This window comes from Lutjanus erythropterus, chromosome 11, assembly GCF_056507025.1.
Source record: "Lutjanus erythropterus isolate fLutEry1 chromosome 11, fLutEry1.hap2, whole genome shotgun sequence".
NCBI classification, from domain to species: Eukaryota; Metazoa; Chordata; class Actinopteri; order Lutjaniformes; family Lutjanidae; genus Lutjanus; species Lutjanus erythropterus.
Window position 1 is genome coordinate 29,715,214 of NC_139327.1, and position 25,767 is coordinate 29,740,980.

The window sequence follows — 25,767 nt, forward strand, 5'->3', positions numbered from 1 at the left end:
TTTCCTCATATCACGAAGGCCTAAATAAAACCAAAACAAACTTCTGAAGTAATTTAAAATAAACTTATGTATATTTCCTCATAGGAAAAGGCCTTGCTGCCTCATCCAGCAACAGTATCTGCATACCTCTCTCAGTATCTTCACCTTCCATCCCCTCTGAGCAGGAGTTAAAGGTTGCTGACCAACGGTTTTACATAGCATCCCTGCCTGCCCGACACAGGTTTTGCATATGATCACAGAAGCTGGAACCCTGACCTTCAGATATTCCACCACTGGGGATCACATGATGTGTGCCATTATCCTGCAATCTCAAGTGAACCTAAGCTTTACATGTAATGAGTGCTGCAGACTCTTGAAGTTTATCAACCGATCAATTAATATAGTTAAACATTACTACCCTGTAAAACATCTGTCTGCCAACCAAGCAGTTGAGCAGTTCAAACTACCACTTTTTTATTAATCTGCACAATCAATCTGTTTGTCCAGCACTACATAAACCACTTTGGTAAGGAGTCTCTCCATGTGACGCTCCCCATGGCCGCAGCTTTACACGCTGCTCAGAAAGCCAACATGTTCAGCCAAACCGCAAACAACGGGCTCACATTCACGGACCCGGCCACCAGTCCGAGGGGGAAAAAATGAAGCAATAAATAAAATAACCGCTATCTCATTTCTTTCATTTTGTGAAAAGGCGCAGATCTTCTCATGTGTATGTGTAATTATTTCCCTCTCCGGCTCGGCGTTGTCATTGGGGACCGAGGCTGTCGAGACGCTGCCAAAGCCCCATTCACTGTCTGCACATAGCTAGTGTTACGCAACGGCTAATTACTTCCACTCGGCCCCGACAAAACCATGGAGAGGGAGAGGGAAAGAGAAAGAGAGAAGGGGAAAAAGAGGAGGAAGTTAGTGATAAAATAAAAGACAGCAGGGAGGAGAGACGGCCAGCCAGGGGGACAAGCAAGAGCAAAGTCAAAGTGGGAAAGCGAGACTTTGGAGATAGGAAATAAAGGAAAAGGGAATAGAGAGGGACAGGAAGACAGAAAGAGAAAGAGAGCTGAAGACGACTCATCTTCCTGCAGCGTTTTGTTTAGGAACGGCACAAAAAAAAAAAAAAAAACATAATGACCTCTTCACCATCCGACACAACAGTTTTACCGAAAATCGTGAAGCGGCGGCCAAATATGGTCCAAAGAGAGAGACAGAGAGAAATGTTGAAGACGAGTGTTGTCAAAGCCAGACAGGGCCCGCAGCCCTTTTCCTCTCCAACAATTTTTGGAGATGATGTCATTATTCAAAAAAAAAAAAAAAAAAAAATAGAAAAAGAAAAAGAAAAATGTGTCTGCGCCTCCGGCTCAACTAGAGCAAAAGTAAGAGGGGAAGGTAGGAGTGGGAGGAGGGAAGCCAGGCAAAGGGAGAGATGTAGAGACACAGACACGTATAAAAAAAGAAACAGGAGGGTTGGATCAGGACAAAAATAACTCTTGGAAAAAGGAAAGAAACATGACATAAATGGGGAGAGGGAGATGGCAGGAGAGGGAAAATACCTCAATTAATACTTTTACTTCTCAATTTACTCTTATTTTTGGGGGGTTTTAATAAAACCTCTTTAATGTGAGCAAAATTTAGAATGAAAGCAGCCTCCTGTTCACCCACTGCAGCAGTCAAAGACCATGTAAGGGATAATGTACAGTGAGCAGGTCATTAAGATGAAATGAACCCAGACAAGGTGATGCAGGAGCCCAACGCGAAGTAGAGGGCTCTTATTTCACCATAATGACCTGTGTACTGTACGTTATCCTGCTTATTACATGGTCACTTTCTAAATAAAATCAATAATTGAAAATGATTTTATTGATATAAAAAGTGATTCCATTGCTCCTCCAGAGTCTATGACCAGAACTGTGTCCATAGCAACAGTCTGTCACACATAGCAACAGTCTGCTATTCAGAAATAACAGACCTTAGAAGGCATTAATCGATCAATCAGAACTGAGTTGAGCTTCAACTGAGTTTGCTGATGGAAGTATAGTTTTACTTATTACTAAAGTGGCTAAGTGCTAACTGCTGTGCTAACTGTTAGCTTTTGTTAGCAGGCAACAGGACCAGGTTCAAAAGCTTCCCTGTGAGCACGGGCACAACCGGACCAAACACAGCCTCTGTTACCTACAGGGAATACAAGTAAAGACAGCTTTACTTATTGTTAAAGTAGCTAAGTGTCATAAGCTCATTTAGCCATGCAGCTAGACTCATCCTGGGGGTGCCAGGAGCCAAACCTAGCAAGAAAACCACCCCAATACTTTATTTCTTGGCCTCTGGTAAACCTATGGTAGTCCTGTTTTAAATGTGTATGCAATAAGCACTTTGCAGTTTCATGGAACGTTCAAAGAATAATACCTAGTTATTAAATTTTGATTGGTGAGCTTTATACGTGCTGGTATGTAGATTTTGTTGACATTTGACAGGAGTCACGCCAGCTGTTTCCCCCAGTGTTTGTGCTAAGCTAACCAACCACTGGGTTTAGCCTTATATGAAGAGATATTTATGTAACTTTCCACCAGAAACCAAATATATGTTTTCCAAAATGTCAAACAACTGCATTATCATTTCCCCACCAAATCCACATTTCCTATTACTTTTTCCTCTTTAGCTGTCCAATGAGAAAAATACCACGTAAAAAAACATAGCACTGTTGCACATCATATTAAGTTAAGTGAGAATTTTTGAGAGACATTTTTTACTCGCTACGACAGAATCGCTTTACACCAATGTGAGCCCAGTCCAACCTTGTGGCAGCGTGACTACGCTCTGATTTTATGCAACAACACCATTTATCTGTATCACAGAGATTCACCAAACGCTTTCCTTCAATTCTTCCACACTTCGGTTGCTTGAAGTTCTTTTGTTCTCTGTCAGACGATGTATACTCTTACAGCGGATATCGGAACATCCTGTTACAACACAATGAGTCAAATCAATGCACATCTTGCTTCCACAGGCTTTTTCTTGAAGGACAAGCCAATTCAGACAATTCAGGACTTGAATGGCTATCATGAGCAGACTGCAGTGGACTGACAATTTCAAACATCACTTTTGTGTTTGTTACTCTGCAGGACGTGTCCTGACTGACCAGCTTTTTTTCTTACACCTCTCTCTGCTGGAAAAGTTCAATTTCAAATTTAACATTATTGAAAAAGTTCTCCTTAAAAATAGATACCAACTTATATTTTGGCTTATACTGACTCAAGCTAGACAGTTTTATAATATTAGACTTAATGTATAAACTGAATAAAGATAGATTTCTTCATCCTTGTTAAGCTCATTTCTTACTTGTACACAGTTTTTTTACCCGATACTGAAAAACCATCACTTCCTGTGTGGGGAATAAGGTTTCCTACCGCTAATTCAGCCCGACCACAGGGGGCTCATATGGGTAAAACAAAGGAAGTCTCAAGCAACGCTGGTGATTTCAACCCAAACATATCAATGAGACAGAGCGAGCAGAGGAACAGAAAGAGCCAGAGAGAGAAAAGGAGAGGCTTCCAGATGACAGACGGCAAAAAGAAGATGAACAAACCTCTGTCAGAGACTGTGACAGAGACCATCAGCTCAGTCACACTCACACTCACCCGTCTTCTCCTCTATCTTCCCATCTATCCATCATCACTGCATTTCAGCATCACTGTATATCACTGCATCATTTTATCACGCATCAGATAATATATAAACCCCTATTCATCCATCTATCCTTATCTATCTTTGCCATTGCTCTTTCTCTCCCAATCTGCTCATCTATCTCCCTGCCTTCAGGCTCTCTTCAATCTGTTTGCTCCATACTGTTTGTGTGTGTGTCACATATGTGTGTGTACTGAGATATTAACCTATTAGACAATGTAAACTGTAAGGACGACACATTTATCCTTTCATCTCTTACAATCATAAAGATGATGCGCCATAAAGTCATCTGTATTATTTATTACCTTTGTCTTCTGCCATCATTAAGACTTTAAATCTTCAGTGTCTGTCTTTGTTCAGGGTTTCTACACCTCAGTCATACTCAAGCACTTTTTCAAGGTGCATTTTCAGGTTTTCCAGCAACTTACAGCTGTGGTAAATTACATATTTATATAAAAATATGCTCAAAGTGATTAGGCCCCATTTCATCATTCACATTAAATCAGATGTTATTGTGTTACAGGTTCTCAACATGAGATTTCTTTCACCCAGAGCAAGAATCATACCCCTAAAGTGCCACATAATTTGGCAACAATAGATTTGATTTACGTTTTGTTGTTTTGTTTTTTTTATTTGAAATGTTTATCTCATTGGAGCAGACAGGCTTCTCTTTTTTTTCTTTCAATTGCGTGGTCAGAGTTTCTATTGAGGATTTTTTTTTTGTGACACAATCACCAGCCAGCTCTTTTTCCTGCTGTAATGACCCTTAAAAAATGAAATAAATTTTCTTTTTATCTTATCTAAAATGGACTGACTGAATGAATGCACTCAATGGATTTTTAACTTGCTGCAACACAGTGACTTTTTCTCTCTAGTTCTGGAATTGATCAGGGAAAAAGGAAGACAAACAGCACAAAAATTGCCTCCGATAGCAAGAAACGGTGGATCGAAGGCCTGCAACTCCGGTAAAGGGCAGAAATAGGAGGAACACACACACTTGCAAAATAAAGAGGTGGAAAACATATAACAGTTCAGCAGCTTTTTAGCTGTTTCATATGCATGTTTACTTTTTTTATGTTTACTTGTCTTTTTGCTTGTGAGAGTGAGCTTCCTCTGCATTTAGTTTTCTTTAGGCAAGAAAAAAAAACATGGATACAGAACTGTTAACTAAATCACATATGACTGGATAATTTATATGCTGTATGCTTGTGTATGTGTGTGTATGCGTGCATGCGTGTGTGTGTGTGTGTGTGTGTGTGTGTGTGTGTGTGTGTGGCCTCCCAGTATGACATGTCTGTCGAACAGGCATTACCAGGCAGTCTGAGCATTTTCATTAGTTCCTAGAATGCCAAACAAACCACATGGGCATGTGAAGCAGCTGCAGTAGTAGTAGAGAACCACAACAACCAACTGGGGCAACACAGAGAGAGAGAGAGAGCAAACCCAGACTAATCTAGAGTGAATATAAGTGGGTCGAAGTGCATGCCTTCACACATCTGCCTACCAGCTTGCTTGTGTGTGTGTGTGAGAGAGTGTGTGTGAGTGTGTGTGTGTGTGTTCCATTGCCTGCATGTGCTTCCAAAGCTGCTTCCCGTAGTGTGTGTGTGTGTGTGTGTGTGTGTGTGTGTGTGTGTGTGTGTGTGTGTGTGTGTACGCCTGTGTGCATGTATTCCATTAACAGATATATAATGCTAATGCATTTTGGAACATGCTTCCCACACATTTTTATTACAAATCAATGCCAAAAATTTCCTGAACATTTCCACAATGTGTGACGGCAGCTGTGCAAATTTTAAAACTATTCCTTTTGGTATCTCAGCTCGTTTTGTCATGTTTTTTTAAAATTACTTCAGTAAATCACATTTTCAAGGTTTTATCAACTTTGCACCGCAATCTAAAATTTCCCGATTTTGCAGCATTCCAAAATAACCATTAGGCTGCATTCAGACACAATCAGCCAGTGCAGCGATTAGCTGCAGGGTTTTGCGGCAGTGTGACGTTAGCAGAGGTTTTTATTTGTCCTTAGTAGGGGTGGGTCATTACGACTTTTTCATGTCCAATACTGATATAGATACTGCAACCGTGAGATACTGACACTAATCTGATACTGTCTTTTTCCTTCTCTTAAACACTAAGCTGTTATTACAACGTTTTGTCTGTGATCTTTAGTGCACATCTGCAGACGTGATTCAGGAAGCCAGTAGCTAAACAGCACGCTGTGGTGGACAAACTGTTAAAAAAAGGAAGCAAAGTAACCACAGCGGCGCTGACTGAAAATAAAAAGGGGGAGGATAGTACATAACAATAGCCATAGCAGTAAATCCTGCTGCCATTGGGCAAGAGATACAGAAGTATCCACTGCCATACCACCATAAATATAAGTTTATTTTTATGACTTCGTACTTATTCAAGGATGGAAAAGAAGAGAGAACAAGGGATATAGAAGGCGCCATGCCTGTGTTTGCCTTAGGGCCAAAAATCTGCCCCTGCCACTGTGAAACAATCTGCAAATAACGTTTTATTTCTCTCATTCACTGGCTTTCTCACTACCAATGCTACCTCTGTCCATTCAGTCTCTATTGTGCATGACCACAGCTGTGCTCTGTCACTCACACAAACAAACAGAAGTTTATTCTTGTGTCACTATTTTGCAGCATAAACTGCAGCCAGACACAGACGTCAAAGCTGGGTTCACAAAACTGTTTCTCATCATTGTTTGGTCTATGAACTCCATCATGATAGTGGCTGGTTTCAGAGATATTTCAAGCAGACTGTGGAGCAGTCTGATCACCAGCTTCCACGACTGGTCACTGCAGCCTGAGATCGGCTTGCGTTTCCCCAAAAGTTGACTCCGTTTCAACTTTTCTGCTGCAGGCTGCTGCTTTCTTTTCCACACAGCCTAAACACCTCCATTCAAAATGATTTTTTTTTTTGCCACAACTTCTGATTCTGTGTGAATTTGCGTTTAGTCATCAACAAAAGTTCAAATCTCATAACTTTTCTAAGATCTGTGATTGCAGAAACTCCGTCAGTGTGTCAGTGTCTGCAGCCAGAGGTTGAGCTGATAGTGACTCACTATTATACAGATAACAATGCTTTATGTATTATTCTCATTTACTTGATATCAGTCATATTTGGGGTGTATCCTACCTGACGACAGGCTCTGGTATGGCCTCCAGACTGGCCGGGACCTGTACCCCTTTCTCCCACTCTTGTCTCCAGGGGTCAGAGAGCACATAGAAGTCGTCCGGGCCGAGCTGAGCCGAGTCCGGCAGCTTCATGGCTGTGATGAAGTCGGTACGAAATACCTGGACAGAGAGCAAGAGAGGAAGAGGAGAGAAGAAGAAAGAAACATTTAGTAAATGTAAAAAATGGTGAATATATATGCACTCGTTTTCAGGTGTTCACAGGGAAAATTCTGTGTCTGAGCAGGGAAGGTGATGCACATTATCTCCTGATTAAAAAAGGAAGGATTTACAATTTTCATATTATATGTAGCTCATCATTGATGCAGATTTTTATTTCTATGATTCATTTTTTAATTTCTGCATATTAGCTCACTGTCTAATTACAGTCTTCAGACAGTTTTTTAGACCTTCCCATCATTTCAGCAATAATCAAGTTTTAATTGTCTATTAGTATCATCATGACACACTGTAAATCACTCCCCATGCATCAGATCCAAATTATTTTTATACGAGCAACATCACTTTTATCATCAAGTGTAGTCAAAACAAAAATGCATGATTTTCTTACACAATTCTTAGGACAACAGCAAATGAAAACTTAGGCATTTCAATTTATATTGTTTTCATGCAGGCAGTATAAATAGTATCGCTATTAGCTGCTGGTACACAGGACACAGCTTTTCATTCAAACAGAGAGCTCACACAGTATGCAATGACATGAAAAGCTAAAATGAAAAGGGGACTGCTCCTTGTTTGGATGACCCATCATTCCAAAAAACCCCATTAGTCCGTAAAAAGTCTCACTGGACCGAAAGCCCATTTACGCCTGTTATCCTGAATACAAACAACCCGATGCTCCTAAAATACCATTATCCTATAATACCTGCCATTGTTTATTCAGTGACTGCTGGCCCTGTCCATGGTGCTGAATCGGTTTCTGCCCCGAATATTCTGTCGAAGGAATGGGCTTTTGGTCAAATGGGACACTTCTTGGGGGACTATGGGGGTTTTGGAATATTGGGCCGTCGGTAGGGATAAACAATTAATTGAAATTTTATTAAAATTGCAATGTCACCTACTGCAATTTTTAAATTGGCGGAGGCTAAAATATTTGTTAGGCAAAATGTGTGTCAAAATACCATTTTAATTGTGACACTGTTGTGCTGCAGAGATGTCCTGGCCAATACATTATATTCTACAGACCTCAGGAAAACATGATCACTTTAATATGTTTTTCAATGAAAAGGAGAATAATGATGTAGAAATAAGCATTCCCTCTAATATCAAAAATCATATCACAATTGCAATATCTATTAGAGTGAAAGTAATCTTTTTTTTCATTCAGCTGAAGCATTAAAACATGATCTGTATATTCTTTCGAACATTTTTGAAAAATACGCTTCATGTATGTTTTTAAAAAGTCTTTAAAAAATTGCGTTAATGCACAGCTCACCTGTAGCCAGACGTAACCTGTGCCCCAAAACAGGGAGGCCCTGTCCAAACACTAAGGTTTCTGTTTTCACAACCATTTTTTCCACCCACAACCTCCAGCATGTCAGACTCCCCTTCAGTCCTGTGAGATCCTCACAGATCTTCACAGTCTGTGGGCTCAGACTGCTCATGATTTAGTCATTACTGATAGAAACAAACCGTCAGGCTCAGGTATGATTCCACAGTTCAGCTTCACCATAAATCTACTATGGCCTCAAAATGATGCATTTTTTGCATTTCTGCCTCGGCTGCTCCTTGACACTAAAACGTTAGTGGAACATTAGAGCAGGTGAAGAACATGAGGAACAGATGTGGGAAGGCGTTGAGTAGCATTTGTCTAGCAAAGCCTTAATCCCTCATTTTGCAGTGTTGACTAGATCCAAATCTTTGGCTCACGAAGGTAATAAGTCATTGTCTCTGTAGGCTTTCTAATCCTGGATGTTTCAGAGGTCTGGGAACGCGGATTTTCCGCTGCATTTTTCCTGACCTTTTTGAAGATTTGTGGTGTTACTTTTGGTTGCAAAGTAATGTAGGTGCTTCTGACTGTCATCACCATCTTTCAATCCACTTCCACATAGCAGGCTGCACCAGATTTTACACTACAAGCACAGCGTTTTCACTAGGTTTCTGCATTTTGGGATCACATAGAGGCCTGAATCAAGCCTGTGATCTTATTTTGATTAATCATCAATGCTGCCAGTGGTAACAATGCATCACATTATAAAGGACAAACACAAACTCCACATGTGACACCATGATCATCAGAAACTAAAACTGCTTTAGACGTTTCTGAGAGGGAAGGTCATCTCATGTCATGTTACAATTAATGCAAGATTGCAGTTATTTGATGGCTGCAAGCCAATGGCTGGAACGGCAAACAACCACAAAAACCACTATGTTATTATTTTTTCTTTTATTCCTACTTGTTTTACACTTGAATGTGGGACTAAGGATAGTCAAGAGAAACTGTGAACATTAATCCCCATTTGGTGCCAACTAAGTCAGGAGAGTAGCAGGTCAGATGTCAGTCACTGTTCATGCATGTTGCTTTTTGCGAAAGTTTGCGTTTGTTCGCTTTGTCATTGTACGGAAGCCGGCCAGTTCTGCTCTGTGGTCTTCTCGCCAGTGTGTGTACGTGTGTTTGTGTTACTGCTGTATGTAAATTAACTTCATAAACATGCCCTGAAGGTAATAATATAGCTAGCACTACATGTGGAAAACAAATTTGCAGAATGCAGAAATTCATTCGTAATGCTGTGTGACTATGACTGGCACACATCAGCTAGTTTGCTCAGACCACAAAGTTGCCCGCTGGGCAGTGAGGTGAGATCCACAGATAAGGTCACAATGAATTTACAAAAACATACAAAAAAAGAATGGCACTAACACTGTATGTGTGCGCTGTTGAACCACTCTAACTAACCGCAGAGAAAATCTATCACTGCAACAGGTGCTGAACTTCTAATATTCACATTCATTCATTATGTAACCACTTATCCTTTAAGGGTCGTGGAAAATGCTGGTGGATTAAAATGCACATTACTTTGCATCTTCTTCTGCTGATTTTCTGTAAATTAATTTGAAATTTGCACTTCATGGTCGTGAGCGACAAAAACTTTTCCTGCTTTGGCCACAGTACTTTCTCTTGATTATTGGTGTCTGTCATTGTCAGTGATTTCTTTCTTTCTTCTTTTAGTTCAGCAGTGGGTTTTGTATGTTTAAGTTATTATTTGTGTCATATCTGCCCTGTGCAAGTTTTGTTTTTGAAGCCTACAGGGCAAAATTATATGTATTAGGCTTATACTAACCATAACAGCAGCATAAAAAGTTGACAGAATGACAATTAATTGTCCACTAAAAAAATCAAGATCGTGACATTCCTCGTCCTCACATCTTCTCCTTGTATCTCTCAGAAGGTGGTTCTCGTTTGTCTCCTCTTTTCCCTCACTCACATCTTTTCATTACATCTGTTTTTCACATCTAAGATACAAGCAAAGGATACAAGTAAAAGAAACAGAAGCACCTACTGAGGAAGTAGAGGGGGGGAAGGAAGAGGAATGAGGAAGAAACTGGGGGAGGAAGTGCTGTGGTCACAGTAAGCATTAACCAAATGGTGACATTAACCTGGAGACCTTTACAGGTTAACACCAACTACAGCGTGCATGTGGGAGGATTCTATTAAAACAAACAAGGTGTGTGTGCGTGTGTGTGTGTGCGTGTGAAGCAGTGTTTTGAAGACCTGAGGGAGTGGGTGTATTCAGGCAGACACAATCACTCTCACACATACTGTGAATGCACACACCTACACTGACACACACGCACACACACACACACACACACACACACACACACACACACACATATATACAGTCTGTCTCGCATTGTCTGCTCTAACCAGGACCTGAAGCAATGATATAATCAGTCATATAGTCAAGGACATCAGCCCAGAACACACACACATAAACACAAATTCACACAGGAAAACAAGCAACACACACACACACACACACACACACACACACACACACACACACACACACACACACAGAGCAGTGCAAAATCAACCGTATGACTTCACTCTACATTTTATCATTACTTTCTAAGCCTCCTTATCCCTGCTTTATTAGCTCTTCTCCTCCATCCTACTCTCTCGCTCCCCCTCCATCTCTCCATTAACCTCTCCATTTTCCCTCCCTCCATCCCTCCTCCTTCTTGCACTCAGTCCCCTCGTGTGGATTTTTTTTTTACCTTCTTTATTTTGGCATAAGACCCACAAAGTAGAAAACGTGTCAAAAAGGAGACTTGTGAGAAGCAAAACATGGTAATAAGAGAGAAACAGGAGACAGAGTGCAGGACGGAGGGAGTGAGATAAAATGAGCTGTTGGAGGAAAGAAGCCACTAATCAGCCGCAGATGGTTTTGCTCTTTCAGACAAAATAAAAAATAAAAAATGACAAAATTGGTCACAAAACAATTTTCATGCGCCCACCCAAATACCCACACAAAGTCTAGGAGTGGTAAACAGTGCAGAATGTGAAACATGACAGACAGGTGCACTTTGAAGAGGGAACCCCAGACTCACAATTATTTTTAAGAGAAATGAGTCCAGATCTTGAGAGGGTTTTGCAAATCAAGGGTTCCCTTCTAGACACAGCTGAGAGAGACGAGTGCAGCTCCAAAAAGTGAAAATCTATTTGCGACATCCAATGTTTCTATTGTGGCAAGCCACCTGAGTCTTAATACCCTATACCAGGGTATTAAGCCATACTTCTACCATGACCAAGCATTCAACGCAAAACTTTAAATACTCTACAGTTTCCTAAACTTGATGATTCTGGTTGTTATTCAAAAAGATCTAACGTTTCATTGTTTGTCACACTTCAAAGATTTCATACTAGTTGTGGAATAGTTGAAAAGAAACACCGCTACTCTGCAATATAGAGAGAAAAGAGACAGAGTCATAGAGTGATATAAAGAGAATGTGTTAACAAGGAGGAAGCAGCAAGAGAAGCAGTAATATGTTCTTTCTTTGCCGTGACTCTCAGAGGAGCTGATCTTTTAGACCGGACCGCTGGAAAGAAATGACTGCTGAGGAGAGGAGAGGAGAGGAGAGGAGAGGAGAGGAGAGGAGAGGAGAGGAGAGGAGAGGAGAGGAGAGGAGAGGAGAGGAGAGGGGGAAGATAGTGATGTAGGAGGATGGAGGGAGATGGGGAAGAAGAGAATGATGTTTAACTAAGTGAAAAGAGAAGATGGAGGTCAAGATCAGGAGAAAGAGAAGACAAATCACCAAGGATGAGAGGAATGAGAAAGAGACAGCGAGAGGGAGAGAAAGAGGGAAAAGGGGAGCGATATTAATGTAAATGGAAAGAGAGATGAAAGACAAGGACGGACGAGGATGAGGCTGGTGTGTGTGTGTGTGTGTGTGTGTGTGTGTGTGTGTGTGTGTGTGTGTGTGTGTGTGTGTGTGTGTGTGTGTGTGTGTGTCACAGAGCAGTATATGAAAAGGCCATATGTAAAAAGCAACATCCTTGCTTCTGCTGCTCGGCTGCCTTCACTGTCTGCCAGCAAGCACAAATAAATAATGCAATGGAGCAAGAGCCTCTGTGTGTGTGCGTGTGTGTGTGTGTGTGTGTGCAACTGCAAGAGTGCGTTTAACAGCATGTGTGTGTGTTTGTTTATGTACAACACGGTGTGACTGTCCATCAATGTGTGTGTTCAACTTTTGCCTGTGTGTTCCTCTACAACTGTGTGCATTTCACTGTGTGTGTGAGAGAGTTTGCAAGAGCATGTGTGTGTGTGTGTGTGTGTGTGTGTGTGTGTGTGTTAGTGAGTGAGTGAACCAAGGCCATGATGAATCTTGCCTTCCCCTTCAGCAATACGAGAGGAGGACAGACAGAGACTGAGGGTGATCTACTCCTCCTTAATCTTACTCTATTTTTTTTTCTTTTCTTCTCTTCTGTTTCTCCCCTTCCACCTACATTCTCTCACTTTTCATTCATAATCCTCATCAGTGGGGAGAAAAGAAGAAGAAACAGGAAAGAGAAGAGGAAAAGGTAGGAGAGGAGAGGAAAGGAAAGGAAAGGAAAGGAAAGGAAAGGAAAGGAAAGGAAAGGAAAGGAAAGGAAAGGAAAGGAAAGGAAAGGAAAGGAAAGGAGAGAAGGCAGAAAAAGGAGGACAAAAAGGAAGGAAAAGGAGGATGAAGAGAAGGGAAAAGGAAAGAGGAGAAGAGGAGAGAGAAGGGGGGAGGAAGAGAAGGAAAGAGGGGAAAATATTGGAGGGGGGGCTGAACAAATGGGATTGCCTGCTTGCATGGGGCAAAATGCCACATCAAGCTACTCACTTTTCTTACCAGCTACATGATAAGAAAAAAATGTAAACACATTGTTTTTTTTATTATCGACAAAGGATGATGTAAGCATAAATGCAGAAATAAATAATTAAATACATAAATGAAAAAAATTAATCCAATTTTGGTATTGCAAATGGCTATTTCTGTATTTTTACATTTCTGTATTTATGCATTTTACATTGATTTACATCCAACTCCAACTATGTATTATCGAGTTTGCCTTAAGTTTGAGGGCAAGGTAAAAAAAAAAAAAAATCATGGTATTGTTGGAGAGGAGAGGAGAGGAGAGGAGAGGAGAGGAGAGGAGAGGAGAGGAGAGGAGAGGAGAGGAGAGGAGAGGAGAGGAGAGGAGAGGAGGAGGTTGAAAAAGAAAAAGGAGTGGATAGGAAAAGGGAGGAGAAAGGAAGGAAAGAGGAAGGACAGAACACAGGATGAGAAAGAATAGAAGAAAAAGAGACAAAAAAGGAGAACAGATAAGGAGAGAGGAGTGGAGAAGGAAGGACAGAAGAGGGGAGGAAAAAGGAGGGGAGGATCTCAGTATATCAGTTTTATTACTGTGTGTTTGTACAGGAACGACTGCAGCTAATTAATGTCTAGGAAACACTATTACAAGCTCCTGCAGTTTTATGTTCTGCCTTGTTTCTCTCCTTGTCTCCACCTCATCTCCATCCTGCTCTTCCTCTCGTTCGCCGCCCGCCCTCCTCTTCGTCTTTTTACTCTTTCTGTGACAGACAGTTGGGAGTCACCCAGCCTCGGTGATGGATGACGGGCAGACAGATGGAAAAGGAGCATTATAAAAAGATGAAGACGACCAGGTAGACAGGCGGAAAGTCAGACAGGTAGAGGGCAGACGAGCAGGTGCTGTCGCCAAACTGTCAAGCAAATTTTACGCAAAATATAAAATGCAAATTAGGTGCATTTCCCTCAGCTTTCAGAGTCAAAAAAACACATCAGGTAGAAAAATGGTGAAAAACAGAGTCCTTTAAGAGCTGATTAGATTTTAGTAACTTGTTTGTCTTCCACAGAGTCAGTTAATGTCAGCTGTATTTCATGCAAAAACAAAAGAAATGCTTTTGACTGTTTTATAACGGAGCAGCTAATGAAGAGTTATGTTGAGGACTGACAGTACAAATATCATTTCTGGCTGTTTTGGTGGACAGAGACTGTTGTGCAACGAGTCTGCAGCAGCCATGGAAACTCACTGTCAGTAATCACTCAAGAAGTGCATTTCTTTTTCCATTTATCACATGATTTATTTATTGCTGGAGAGATTTTCCACGTCGATTAACTTTAATAACTTTTCTGAGGACATGTGATTGAATTTTGCCGGTTTCCATTCAGCTTTCCAGATTTGATAAACAATAATTTGCAAATGAAAACACTGAGTGCATGCAAGACCCAAACAGAGGAGGGAATGATACAGTGGATTTCCAAAACACAGAGAGAAAATCCCCTTTAGCATGCAATTAATTCATGTCATCACCATCATCCACCACATTCAGCTCCTCACAGTCGTTTCAGTGCATTGCTCATCAAGTTTGTTTACATATTTTTCTCCCGCAACAAAGTGAACAACAGATTATTTGAAAATGCCATGCTGGTGGGATTATCTGAAAGGCAATAGCTTAATTCACCCCATCTACAAACCTACATTTCCAAAAAAGTTAAGATGCTGTGTAAAACATAAAGAAAAATCAGAGTTCAATGTTTTGCAAAAACTTTTCAAGCCATATTCAACTGAATACATCACAAAAACAAGATATTTAATATTCAAACTTTTTTGTAAATATTATAAGATAAGATATATATATCAACATCATCCAGAAACACGGCTGACCTCTCTGGTTCATCTGAGACGGGCTGACGCAGAGTGGAAAAGTGTCTGACTCGTCTGCATTTCAAACTGTTTTGGAAACCATGGACATTGTGTCCTCTGGGCTAAAGTGCAACAGGACCATCCAGATTGTTACCAGCACTAACTTCAAAAGCCAGCACCTGTGACAGTGTGGGAGTGTCACCCATGGCATCGTAGGTAACCGTCACATCTGTGGAGGCTCCATTAATGCTGAAAGGTACACACAGGTTTTGGAGCAACATATGCTGCCATCCAGACGACATCACTGCTTATTTCAGCAAGCTGATACCAAGCCACATTCTGCAGCGTGGCTTTGTAGTAAAAGAGTTCAGGCACTAGACTGACCTGCCTGCAGTCCAGACCTCTGTCTCCTATTGAAAATGTGTGATGCATTATGAAGTGCAAAGTACAACAATACTTTCTGAGTGTTGTTACAGAAAAGCTGATGTATCACAGTTGTAAACATGCCCCTGTCCCAACTTCTTTGAAATGTGTTGTAGGCATAAAATTCAGAATGAGTGTATATTTACAAGAACAATGAAGATAATCAGCTTGAACATTAAAAATAGATCAAAATGTTTTGTCCAAATTATTGCATTCTGTTTTTATTTACATTTATGTCCCAATTGTTTTGGAATTGGGGTTTGTACAATTATCTACACACCGGAGATGTATTCTGCATCGCAGCTCACGTGAGAATGTGGATCATTCGGTTTGGCAATCCTAACACACAAATAATAACTTTCTCTACAAACCGTGATTCGGGAACAATCACATTATTTAATTTCTGTGTGTAGAGAGTCTGCGCTGCTGCCTCATTTCCCCAAATGTGACTGACTGTTGTGCTGCAAACATCTCACTCATTTGCATTTCAATAACTCAAGTTTAATTTTTTTTTGTTCCATCATCAGTTTGGTTTACATCTCAAGCGATCCAATCATGCCGCGCAGAGCGATCGATGACCTGTCACCGAAACTGAATGGATGAGATTCAGCTGCTCAGATAAGGCTTCATAGAAACCTCACTGTTCAATGTCACAGTGAGAGCAGACACACACACACACACACACACACACACACACACACACACACACACAGAGCAGAGAACGGTCAAACAAACTACAACTAGTCCCTCTCACACAGTCAAACGCACAGACACAGCTTTACACACACACATATATACACACACACACACACTCTGGCCAGTCAGTGAGTCAGTAGGTCAGTATGCTATGTTGAGTTATGAGCTGTATGCATGCAGGGCTCTCATTAAGTCCAATCTAGATCTGGACCGATGACATGACCAGGGGCTGTGGAGTATGTGTGTGTTTGTGTGTGTGTGTGTGTGTGTGTCTGTGTGTGTGTGTGTGCTGGTAGGGGGCTGACAGTCTGACAAGCATTAATAATCACATTTAAATACACGCTCATACAGACCTCTATGTTTAAGAATTCCTGTGTGAGAACTGTTCATGATTCTATTACTTATTTTATTATTTCTACTACTTCTGCCTCCTCTACTACACTATGACCTCTACTGCTACTTTCATTGCTATTAGAATTACAAGTGGGAAACTCTTGGCACCTCAAAATGTGATTTAAGTCAAATTCAGAGGGCTGCGATACTGTGTCCTGATGCATCAAAATTTTAATTTCAATTAGGGCTGGGCAATACATCGACATTATATTGTATCACGTCATCATATGAGACTAGGTATCGTGTTAGATTTTGTGTATTGTTATATCGTCGTGGGGACGATGGCTGGATTGTATCCGTCTTCATGTCTCTTACATTTCACCATACAACTGGTTCAGCTGTAAGGAACGTACAGCCTGATCTGATAAAATTGTTACAGGTGATCATGTTGAGAATTTTCTGCATCAATAAATAATCCTTGAAGAGACGGTCGGAGTGGATTTAAGAACTGTTTTCTCCCAACCCGTAACAAGTCCAGAGTTAATGAAGTTTAAATAAAGAGACTTCAAGGAGGACGTATGACTACACTGCTAATATTGTGACAATTATAACAACTACTGCTAAACTCACAAGAGTGCTGCTGTTACCATCATTATCACCATTACACAAACTATTTTTACTGCCAAAAAGGAGATAGGATCTCCAGGATATCACATGGTTAGAGTTTGGCTCAAGACGCAGATTTGTGTCCCGATTAAAGAACAAGGAAACAGACTTTGCCAGCAAACTTGTTAAACAACAACGTGGGCTTTCTAACAACAAACTTTGCCTCCAGTCACAGTGCTATTAATAAAATCTCCCACAAAAAGTTACCATTGCCACTACTAGTAATGGTAATAGTATAACACTAAAAGTAACAGTGATAAAATAATGACAGCTTTATTTGTGAAGGACTTTACAGTCAAACAACAAAGAAGAAAGGATATATTCTTCATGTCTCCACTACTGATACCAATTTTCCTTATACTGGTAGAGGAACTTCTACTACTAAAAGTGTTGTTATTGCCACTAGAATTACTGCTGCTGCTGCTGCTGCTACCACTACTCATCTTAAATCAAATGCTGATACTACTGCGTGCTGGCAGGACTACCTCTACTTACTGCTACTGTACAGCTGCAGCTGCTGACATTTCTGTGACCTCCACAAGTACAAATTTCACTGTAATTATATTTTTCTGCAGCGTGAGTGAGGCACAGAGAAAAACTGCCACTATGTATGGATAGAAAATACAAAATCCCACAAAACCGGACAGGGTGTTTGAACATGGACTCCTGCAGGAACAATCCTCACCTTGTTCTGTAAACTACCAGCGTCTGCCAGCTCTGATTCAGCTCGTCTGTTTGCTGTACGAGGCAGTTCGCCTGTCTGTCTTATTTTTGGGACACAAAAATATGGGATACAACTGACTTGTATCTCCATCTGCGGAGCGGTGATAGATTAGCACTGTCTGCTTCCCCTGGAGCCGAACAGAAACCACAGAGGATGACTGTTGAAAGCTGACATTTCAAACCAGGAAACACACTCTCACTCAGGCAGATAGAGACACACACACACACAGGCATGTTCGCACTGACACCAAAGTAGGAACACACACTCACATAAACACAGACATGAACACACATAAATATACAGCGCTGACACAACTAAACACACCCAAACAAGGAGGAAACACACGTGAACAGACACTCACATGGATGTATATATGGTCACGCACAAATGCATTTACCACAAGAACACACACGTGCACACACTCACACAGGTGCACAGCCATCCAACCTTCCTCCACCCACATAAAAGACCTTGTTATTATGGCGTTGCTGAGCCAGTTTCCTTGAAGCACAGTGACAAAGTGCTTTGAGTGTTTTTTAAAGGCCAGCTGACATCACACACCATCATCGGACTCGCTGGTTATCTTGAAAAACAATCAGCATTGTTCACATGTGACTTTGAAAGGGATGAGAGCAGCAATACAAAGAGAAGGAGAGGGTTGATACTCCGCCTTTCACTTCTCATTTCGCTGTTATTATTACACTGCTAAACCTGCTTTTCTGTGATAATGAGCACAACCAACTCCCTATCTTTTGCAAATAAGTATTTAAAAAAAAGTCGATCTTACGAGTGTGGACATTGGACTCTGTACCCACATGCAATTTGGATGGGAAGGAAGAAATTGCAAACACAAGACATCTGGAGAGACAGAGATACTATGAGGACAATAGAGGAAATGTTTTCAGCAAGATGTGGGACTCTGTACTGATTTTTTTTTTCAGGGCAAAGACTGATGTGATGTAGTTAATGTAAACATCAATCACATGTGATTTCCATCCTGTTATATTGATGCCGTTACTGCCAATTTGCTAACATTTCCATGTTAATAGTCTGCGATTCACAAATATTGGTTTCCTACTGAGGTTTTAGACATACTAATAAATCTCACTCACTGTCGGAACATACTAAATAGCCTAATGGTAAGGAATTTCGGACACAGTCTGCAGCTAAGTGCAGGCTAACACTTTAAAAATGATAAGTCAGCATCAACCAAGACAGTGAAAAGAGGAGGGGTTAAGTCACATTGTTTAGATGATGGCTGCAGGTGTGCTAATGTTAGCTGCAGCTGCTGCAGGACACTCGGTTTTCAAGCTTTGCAAAACAATGCGTCCTTCAGCTTTAAGATGAACTGTATTTTGAGTTTGGTTAGACATGTTGCCTTCCCCAGCTTTGTATTTTGCATTACAAATATTGCAGCGAGTGTCAGCATTGAGTTTAATCATACCTGTAAATGTTTCAGACTTGTTACCACCCTGACTCACTATGACTTGAACAAGCTGCTGCTCACACTGACATTACTTTAATTCTGGTGGCACCCTTAAAAGCCTGAGTTCAGTGCCTACACTGCACAATGAATGTACAATAAGCTCATGATATTCATCTTGTTCTTGACTGAAAATAACTTTTTTCAAGTATGTCAAAAATTGACTAGACTAGACAACCAAAACAAAACAAAACAAAACAAAAAGCATTTAAATTCAAACTATATAAAGGAAAGAAAATATTAAGTATTCAAAAGCAAAATATTTGTATTACGTTTTCAAGATATCAAATCAGATTCATTATATTATAAACCCTACTAATGACGTGACAGTTCACACTTGCTGGTTGTCATGGTGATGCAACATGCTTTCTGTCATGTGAGTTTTCCATAAGCGCAGCAGTCAGTCACAATGACTGTCAGAGGAGTGATGGAAAGATTTGTTGCTGTAAATACAGCTCAAAGACATGCTGATACATCTCAGCCCTCTACATAGTCTGAGAACTGAAATCAGGCTAAAAGGTGAAGACAAACTAACTGTCTCACAACAGAAGGACTCATCTGCAGCGAAAAGCCGTCAGATGCAGCAGTGATGCAGGGTAAACTAAAGAAACACCTCAACATGAAACCTTTAGACAGTAAGGATATTAAATACTTAAAGAAAGGGGCGCCCTGATAGCTCAGTTGGTGCTTGCATTTCATGTACAGAGGCTGAGTCCTCATGAAGAAGTCTGCAGCCCTTTGCTGCATTTCGTCCCCTCACGCTCTCTACCATCTTTCCTGTCCATCTTAGATCGTACAATCTAATGAAGGCACAAAAAGCCCCAAAAATACTTTAAGAAGGTGAATGTCAAGCAGAGTCAGAGTCAGTGCTCATTGTGATGTGTGTTTGTTTGTTCTCCTTGACAACATAAACTGTAAGGATATTTTACTTTTGTACACTGACACTTTCAAACAATTAGAAAGCTTGATTTTTATTCAGTGTTAATTTTAAATTGAATGTTTATCTCCAAATCTTCACAGAGGATGGGTGGAGCAGTGCGATGAAAAAAAGACACAGTATGAAGGGGTGACATGGTTGGTGACAAGTTTAAGAACTGCTGTTATAAATGACCAGTGTAAGAAAATAGATAACAGGCTGTAAGTCTCTTTAAGACAACTGAGATGAATGCAGGAAAGTAAAAAATGGCTGTTATTTTAAGATCACAAGTTGTCAATTTGTGATAACGAGAAGTACAGTCTGAAACGTTGATCAATTATGGGTATTCCTTGATCTGACATCTCCAGTTTAAATCCACGGTTGTCAATTTGCCATCTATGCATGCTGGCACAGCACTGATCTCAGACAAACATTAATAAAACAAGTAATAAAAGAACACAACCTTTTGTTTTTTCATGATAATGGGTTATCTTGAGAAAACAAGATTACTTATTTATTTATATATACATTTAAGGACAAGAGGATAGAGCCATGATTCTACTGATTGAACTGTGAGGGACTTCATACAACCTCTGCTGGCACTGTGACACAATCTAGTGATCAAGTCGCTCCGTACCAACAGCAGCGTACAGTGAGTAAGACCTTGTACCTGAGAGTCAAACAGGTTCGATGATTTGAATTAACAGACTAAAAGCAGCAGTAAAACGGTGCACAACTACACAGACCTGCTAAAGATAAGAGGAAAGGAAAGGAAGGAGGAGTAGAGAGGTAAAGTCATGAGTAAGGAGAAGAGTTTTTTTCTCTGCTGGGCATCATGGCTACCTGGCTCTCCACAGTGCGTCATGGCGGATGTCGACTCACAGAGAGAGGAGGCTAATTTTAGCAGCCACATCACAGCGCAGGGACGGGCTCTGATGATTGGCTGCTTGGAAGGTCCACAGGACTCAGGATGAAGTGTGTGTGTGTGTGTGTGTGTGTGTGTGTGTGTGTGTGTGTGTGTGTGTGTGTGTGTGTGTGTGTGAGTGTGTGCATGCGTGCACATGTGTGTGTGAGAGAGAGAGTGTTGAGTGGGTGATTAAGAGTGAGAAAAAGACAGAAAAGGAGAGAAAGGGGCTGATGAGAGAGTGACAGCATGAGAGAGAGGAGAGGAGTGTGTGTGTTTGTTCGTGCGTGTGTGTGTGTGTGGTGTGTGTGGTGTGTGTGGTGTGTGTGGAGTGTGTGTCAGTGCATTAGTACAGTGACTCAGTGATTTCAGCAAGCACAAACACATACAGACACTCAAACACACTCTCAAATATGCACCAAGACAGGAATCTGCCACCTTGGTACCGACAGAATGTAATTTAACCAATTATGGTCTTTATCCAGGGATAATATATTACTAATGCACATGTAGCCTGTCTGGAGTGACACATTATCTGGCTGCAACATTTGCATTGTATTTTTGTAGTGTGCATCTGTTCTCTTGCAGAAAGAAAGAATGAAGAATATTCATAACAATACACAGTTTGCAATGGTTGTACAATAAGGTTATGAAATGAAGCAAAATAAAGTTCTTAAAAGTACACTTAGGGCTGTGATGGTATGAAATTTTTTGACTGCAGTGGCAAAATTGCTGCAACAAACTTAAAAATTACATTTTATCGGACTTTATTGAAGGATACTGTCATAAGTGTAGCATACCTTCTTTAAGTTATAGAGCGGTAGGTAATGTGTGCGCGGTGTGCAAGTGACATAGACTGAGCAGCAGACGAGTGATGGTGCTGCTAGCGGAGCAGAAACTTAGCAGTAAGTTGTCAATCTGGCAGTAAATGTACAGTACATGTTACAGTTTGTCAGTTAATAAATGCTGCAGCTGCAGTTGTTCCCCAACTACTGAAAATATGACAAGATTTGCCCTGAAGTAAGCTGGGCAGGAAAGGCTAATGTTAAGCTAATGCTAACACTAGCGTTGTACTTTTAAAGCGTCAGCTCTGACACTATCATATCCCTCTCAGAAGCTTTGTATACTGCGAAAAGACCTCCCACACTGTCTAACACCGGGCCTGATGAAGGTCTAGTACTGACATGTTCCAAATAAATGATATATTGCAAGTTAGACAGTGCGCGTGTGTCGTTTTTGCGACTTTTTGATCTACTCGCCTCTCTCCAAAACACCTGTCTTATCTAGTAGATGTGCAAAGTGCTTCCTTAGTTCTTTTTTCCATATTGAAAACTGTTGTTGTTAGCATGCTGCTAGCCATCCACTGGCAATCCCATAATGCCTTGGGTTGAATGCTGAGAGTTGCGGCTTTGCTCCTAACTTGTCGTGCGACAGCGCTGATCCATAGGCACGTTAAAAGATCCACGCACTGATCCCAAACACGTAGCACAATGGAGTAAAATGAGACTGACCCTTCAATATAAAATTTGTGGTGACGGCTGTAATGAGCTCGACCCTGCGGTAGGCATCACATGATCACAGCACTGCAGTAATACAGTTATCACAGTCCTAATGACAAGTCAATATTAACTAATCTGGCATCACTGCGTCTCAAAAGTACATTTCCATCCACCAGAGGCTATTTTTGTACTTTATGATGAATATAATTATGTTTGACATACACACATGAATACTGTATGTGTTGTATAAAATATTACATGTAGCCACAAAAATGGAGCCGGAGGAGCTGTGACCATGGAAACCTTTTCTTCCCAGCTGAAAACATCCGACACTCTTATGAAAACGCCCTGCTAAAAGCACCTGAGGTGCTTTGGAGGTGCAGTGTGTTTTCAGCCAGGACTCTTTAGTTGATACAATAAGGAATATCCATGCAACTAACTTAATTTATGTGTTACTCTGGATTAAGGGGAGGATGAAGCCCCTTGGGTGAGAGGACGGACTAGCCGGTCTGTGTGGGTTCATGAGATTTAGTGGGTTAGTACCATAGTTGTGGTATTTGTCCTGCCCCGTCTCCACTGTGATTGGATGACATTAATTAGCGCAGCTTTTTACGCAAAAGCTGAGTATTTCTTAACTCTCAGCAATCAGAAACCAAATAACGTGCAGCGCTCAATGCTGAATAGACGATCAGCGTCTCATCACACTGCTGGTGTTTGTAAAAAAGGGGACTGGCTGCGTTCTACAACAAAGTTTAAGATCATTGAACCAACATGTTTCAATAAAGTGCTGAATGAGTAATGAATCACAGAGATAATGACGTCACTGAAAGGGTCTCAAAGCAGGGATCATCAACTGGCGGTCCACATGCTGCCCGCCAAGGCTTCCCATCAGGCCCACAGAATGGCCGCTGATTAAAGTATTGCAATATTTAGATATTTGCAGTGTAAGAACTGTGATGAAATTCCAGGAAAGAAAGTGCTGTGTTAAGGTACTGCTAATGCAATCTGAACATTTCCTACAGCTGCAGCTTCACTGTAAAAGCATTTAACTGGGACAGTAACACAAGTTAATGTTTTTTATCAAGTAGTTACAGCAAATGCATCGACTTTGTCAGTGAACTTTGCTTGTTGCTATCGGCGAACTAATATGCATTTACCAAACAAACTGCCATTTTTGGCATTTTTTGAGAGCGGATCAGTTGTCATATTGCAGGGAGTAATGAAACAAGCTGGAGCAGCCACAGTGAGCTGTTAGATGAAGAGCTGCAGGAGACAGGGGACACCGCCAACTCCTTTCACTGGTTGCAAATTCATGTTGTGCGCTGCATAAAATCAGTGCTCACAGAATGATGGAAAAAGCCCGATTATCAGTTGACTTCTTTATTTAAACCACAATAGTTTGTTTTGCTGTCCCAGAATTCTGTGGCCTGTAGTATTAACCCGTATTTGCTGTGACCAACACAATTACAGGTGTCACATGCACAATAACAGTGCAGTCGCACGAGCTTCAAAACCATTTCAAGTTGATTAATATTTCCTGCCAATCGGGGCTGCATACTTCAATTACGGATTGGAACCATCACTTCTCAGTGAACTGGCTCTTTGGTGGAGGTTTGAAATTATTTTCTAGTTAAGTATTGAGTTATCATTATGGATAGCGCTGCAAAATTAATTGAAATGTTATCAAAATCGCAATATATAGTTCCATATCCAAATCGAAGAAGGTATGTTTTTTGAAGAAAGTTTATGTGACAAAATAATAATAATAATAAAGTATAAAGTTAGTGCTGAAGAAATGCCCTGGCCTAAAAATCTTGTTCCACAGATGTAAGAACGCAACAGAATGCAAGACTGCAAAAACAATCATTCCCACTAGTCATTAATCATATCCCAATAATTGCAATATTTTTTTTTTACCATATTGTGCAACCCTAATCATGGATTTCCCATGCTTTTAGCAGTCTGTTCACACTGATGCAGGCTAATAAAAATAACATTAGTTTTGTAAGAAGTTGAAAACATTAAACCATAATAGGCTAATTAGGCCTAAATAAATTGCATTTCTGTTATTTGTGTCTGCTTAGAAAAATTCTGGCCCTCAGACAAAGGTAGCTGAAGGCCTCTGGTCTAAGGTCACATTAAGAAAGAGAAATTAATATAAAAGCTCCTTGGAAGGTCTATAAACTGCTGAGGCAACAGAGGGATTTTGGGGTAAATACATTATTCTTTTACAGTACATCTCTCCCTCTCCCTCTCCATCTCTCTCTCTCTCTCTCTCTCTCTCTCTCTCTCTCTCTCTCTCTCTCTCTCTCTCTCTCTCTCTCTCTCTCTCTCTCTCTCTCTCTCTCTCTCTCTCTCCTCCCTCTCACACACACACACACACTTCTTAATCTCCACACTGCACTTTACCATCTTCTTCGTGTTTGTTTTCTACTGCAGCAGCAAGGTTTCCCCATGTTTTTCTTTATCAGGGGGCCACAGGCCTCTGAAAAATGGCCGCCTCTCTCCTATTTATTTCTTGTCTTACCAAGCTGGACAGAGAGGAGGAGAGCGGGAGGAGAGCTTAGTGCAAGAAAAAGCAAAGATATATATTTAACAGACGGACAGGATGAAATGGGATGAAAACACAGAGAGAAGAGAAAACATCTGGCTTGTTGAGATGCCTCTCCACATGCATGAGAGATGAGGAGAAGAGAGAAGAAAGACAGAGAGGATGAGAAAAAGAGGAGGAACGGGAAAGCAGCAGAACGAAGAGGGGAAAGAGACAAAAGTGCAAATTCAACTGGCGAGCATCTTTTCCTGATGTTCTTCCAGGAGAAGCGTTTTCTTCAGGATCTTACGTTTCTCCTCCACTTTTTTTTTCACTCTTTCACTTTCCCTCTCTTTTACATCTTGGCAAACTAAGTTGGATTTCTAACAGTGGATGAGACGGTCTGAGAAAAAACATGCAAAGAAAAAGTAGAGAGAGAAGAAGAAAGGTACCTTTAGAGTGAGATAGGCTATCTAGAAGACAAATGTGCACTGAGAAACTGTCCCGTTATCAGCCAAGAAACTGCCTGGGAAAATAATCAAGACTGGATTAGCGCACAGTCCCGGTGTTCTTACAGT

General features: G+C 40.9%; 1 protein-coding gene across 2 annotated transcripts in view; it reads right to left on the minus strand.

Moving 5' to 3' along the window:
* The window catches only part of jade2 (jade family PHD finger 2), a 255,881-nt gene that overhangs the window by 165,108 nt on the left and 65,006 nt on the right, over positions 1–25,767 (minus strand). For both annotated transcript variants that reach the window (XM_084729924.1, XM_084729922.1), the window contains exon 4: positions 6,823–6,980. In XM_084729924.1, the coding sequence (XP_084586050.1) occupies positions 6,823–6,980 (158 nt within the window). The remainder of the gene's footprint in view (positions 1–6,822; positions 6,981–25,767) is intronic.